Genomic DNA, 4,080 nt, shown 5'->3' with positions numbered 1-4,080 from the left:
GAAAGAAAGCGAAGGCTAAATGCTGAAGGATGGGAATCCTCACTTGGAAGGGGCCCATAAGGATCATCAAGCCCAAATCCTAAGTATTAAATAATAGGGAGAAGGGCAATAGAAGCTCCATGCTCCAAGGGAGATCCATCTTTAGGCTGCTTGTATCCACACCAGCACTGCGGTGTGGCTGAGCGGGATCTTATATTTGCATCCTAATAATGCAGCACTCAATGCATGGCCCTACCTGATCCCATAGCAGGTACTGAGGGCCACCACGGAGCCTGGGGACCCTTCCACAAAGCCATCGTAGAAGCAGTTGTCCTGCAAGGGACAAAGCAGCTCAGAAATGCACCCATGGGGGGATTCAGATAATGATGAATGGGGTGGAGGGGGATATTCTGGGAGTTCCTATATTCCTGTACCTGGATATAGGGGAACTCAGTGACCAGCTCCCCCCCAGCTCCGTATGTGTAAACAGGGAGATCCTTGGCTACCAGATTCCTGTAAAGCAGAGCAGAAATCGGGGCTGAGCCCATAGGGATCCACACGGAGGAGGCAGAGGAGGATCCAGAGCGGAGCCTTACTTCACCCGAGTCAGATGGACGACGTGGTACCTTCCCTCTGCTGTGATCAAATAGGCCACGTTGTCCTGGAACACCCAAAGCATCGCGTGTTCACATCCCTTCGTTACAGCCACCTCCCCCCTGAGCAAACCCCATAGGGAGGTGGGTTCGGAGCTGCCCCTCTCTTTAGAGATGGGGGATTCCAGCTCTTTATGGGGGATCCCAACTATGATATAGGCTTCCCAACGTCATCCCCCAAAGCTCCTGACCTGCGTGCCAGCCCTGTGCCTCTGCTCCAGCTGCCTTGGCACCATCACTTCGGAGTAGACGACCCTCGATGCTCCACTAAGGCCTGGAAGAGGTTCTGTGCTGGGGAGCAGGATGGGAAGCATTTCCTGCCCCCTCCCCACAGCCCCAGCCATGGAGAAGGATTTTGAGGTGATTTTCAATGTCATATGGGAGGTGGGGAGGAGATGGGTTCAGTATATACCAGTGCCATAGGAGAGGAGATGGGTTCAGTATATACCAGTGCCATATGAGAGGAGATAGATGGGTTCAGTATATACCACTACCATAGGAGAGGAGATGGGTTCAGTATATACCAGCGCCATATGAGTATACACCACTGCCATATGAGACCCCCACATCCCCTTCCCACCCCTCCCATACGCCCCCATCTCACCTGAGCAGAGGATTAGGATCAGTGCCATGACCCCCATGGCTGGGCATTGCCCTGTCCCCATCCTTGTCACCCTGGCAGCCTGGTGAGCCCTGCTGGGGACACGGTGTCAGCCCCACACCCTCCCCAGTGCCTCCATCTCCCTGCTGGCCCCAAGCCCCCACTGTCACCATCACCCACATCCGCCCCCACTGTCTCACCAGCAGCAAAGTGGGGTAACTCTATTTCCTGCCCCACCTGGACCTGTCCCACCCTCACCCCACTGCCACGCAGCCTCACCCTGCCACCCTCCAACTGCCACCCAGGCTCCATCCAACACCTTCTGATGAACTGGAGCCAATCCACCTGCCTCCTGATCCCCATCCCATCCCATCCCATCCCATCCCATCCCATCCCATCCCATCCTTCCACCCCATCCCCATTCCCCATCCCCATCCCCACCCCATAACCACCCCATCCCTGACCCCAGCCCCATCCCAGCCCCATTCCCCACCCCATCCCCATCCCATCCCCATCCCCATCCCATCCCCATCCCATCCCATCCCATCCCATCCCATCCCATCCCATCCCATCCCATCCCATCCCATCCCATCCCATCCCCATCCCCATCCCCATCCCCATCCCCACCCCCATCCCATCCATCCATCCCATCCCATCCCATCCCATCCCATCCCATCCATCCCATCCCATCCCATCCCATCCCATCCCATCCCATCCCCATCGCCCCATCCCCATCCCATTCCCCATCCCATTCCCCCATCCCATCCATCCCATCCATCCCATCTCCATCCCATCCCATCCATTCCCATCCCATCCCACCCCCATCCCCATCCCATCCCATCCCATCCCATCCCATCCATCCCATCCCATCCCCAAACCCCATCCCCACCCCCATTCCCATCCATCCCATCCCATCCCCATCCCATCTCCATCCACCTCCATTTCCTATCCCTGACTCTCCTCTAATGTCACCCTGGGCCTGTTTCAGGTACCTTCCCCCTTCTCCCTTCCTACCTCCAACTGTCACCATCCCTCCTCCACCTGCCATCCCACCCCACTCCATCCCATCCCATCCCATCTCATCCCAATCCATCCCCAACTCCATCCCCATCCCTTCCCCACACCCCTCCCATTCCCTCCCCAACCTGTTCCCCTTTCTGCCACCCCCCTCTGTCGTTCCCACCTCCAAACTGTCACCCTCCCTCCCTTCGCACCCTGTCTTCCCCTCCCCCCCCCCATTGCTTTCCCTCTCCCTGCAGCCCACAACCTCCCGAATTCCTGGGGCAGTTAATGCCCAAATTGTGACCGTTGATGCAGGAAATGATGCATTTTATGCATTAGTCCTCACCTGCCATCCCTCTGTCCTCCCAGGGGCACTGAATGCGATGGTCGGGGGGAGTTGGGTGCTGAGCAATGGAGCGTGTGAGGAGTGAGAGGAGGCAGCAGGGAGAGCTCACAGCCTACAGATTTCTCTTGCCCTACAACCCTTCATTAGCAGTACAAGTTCCTTATGCCCTACAGCTCCTTCATACCCTACAAGCTCCTCATGGCCCTACAGCTCCTTATGACCTACAGCTCCTTATGGCCCTTACAGCTCCTTATGGCCCACAGCTCCTTTTATGGCCCTACAAGCTCTTATGGCCCCGACAGCTCCTTATGCCCTACAGCTCCTCATGCCCTACAGCTCCTCAGGCCCTACAGCTCCTATGGCCCTACAGCTCCTCATGCCCTACAGCTCCGCATGGCCCTACAGCTCCTTATGCCCTTTACAGCGCCTTAATGCCCTAACAGCTCCTTTATGCTCTACAGCTCCTTCATTGTGACCTACAGCTCCTTTATGATGACCAACAGCTCCTTCATGGCAGCTACAGCTCCTTATGGCCTACAGCTCCCTTATGGCCCTACAGTCCTCATGCCCCTACAGCCCTCATGCCCTACAGCGCCTTATGCCATACAGCTCCCTTATGGCCTACAGCGTCTCATGGCCCTTACAGCTCCTTGATGGCCCTACAGACCCAACATGCCCTACAGCCCACATGGCCCTACAGCTCATCATAACCCTACAGCCCCACATACCCTTACAGCTCCCCATGCCCTTACACTCCTCATGGCCTACAGCCCATCATGGCCCTAAAAGCTCCTTATGGCCTTACAGTCCTTATCCCTACAGCTGCCTTATGCCCTACAGCTCCTCATGCCCCTTACAGCCCCATCAGGCCCACAGCCTCCCCTTATGCCCTACAAGCTTCTCATGTCCTACAGCCTCCTTTATGCCCTTACAGCTCCTTATGCCCTACAGCTCTTATGGTCCTTCAGCTCCTTATGCCCTACACTCCTCATTGCCCTCAGCTCCTCATTGGCCCACAGCTTCCTCATGGCCCTACAGCTCTTTATGTCCTTCAGCTCCTTATGCCCTTACAGCTTCTCATTCCTACAGCTCCTCATCCCTACAGCCTTCCTCGAATGCCCTACAGCTCTTTATGTCCTTCAGCTCCTTATGCCCTACAGCTCCTCATGGCCCTACACTCCTCACTGGCCCTACAGCTCCGCTAGGCCCTACCACTTCCTCAGGCCCCTACATCGCTTATGCCCTACAGCCTCCTTAATGGCCCTACAGCTCCGCATGGCCCTACAGCTCCTTATGGCTCCTACAGCTCCTCATGGCCCTACAGCTTCTCATGGCCCTACAGCTCCTTATGGCCCTACAGCTTCTCATGGCCCTACAGCTTCTCATGGCCCTACAGCTTCTCATGGCCCTACAGCTCCTCATGGCCCTACAGCTCCTTATGGCCCTACAGCTCCTCATGGCCCTACAGCTTCTCATGGCCCTACAGCTCCTCATGGCCC

The 4,080-nt window shown here is 56.6% G+C and overlaps 1 protein-coding gene across 1 annotated transcript in view; it reads right to left on the bottom strand.

The window, feature by feature from the left end:
* Positions 1 to 2,410, bottom strand: part of LOC107308617 (disintegrin and metalloproteinase domain-containing protein 21-like) — a 24,624-nt gene extending 22,214 nt beyond the window's left edge. Inside the window, 6 exon segments of the mRNA XM_032443549.1 lie at positions 236 to 312; positions 414 to 492; positions 576 to 640; positions 824 to 906; positions 1,237 to 1,328; positions 2,379 to 2,410. Coding sequence (XP_032299440.1) covers positions 236 to 312; positions 414 to 492; positions 576 to 640; positions 824 to 906; positions 1,237 to 1,297 — 365 coding nt within the window. The 5' untranslated portion in view covers positions 1,298 to 1,328; positions 2,379 to 2,410.
* Between the last annotated feature and the right edge of the window lie 1,670 nt (positions 2,411 to 4,080).

The sequence above is a fragment of the Coturnix japonica genome, chromosome 1 (genome assembly GCF_001577835.2).
Source record: "Coturnix japonica isolate 7356 chromosome 1, Coturnix japonica 2.1, whole genome shotgun sequence".
Lineage (NCBI taxonomy): Eukaryota > Metazoa > Chordata > Aves > Galliformes > Phasianidae > Coturnix > Coturnix japonica.
Note: the sequence above shows the minus strand (reverse complement) of the source record. Positions and strands in the feature narration are given on the sequence as shown.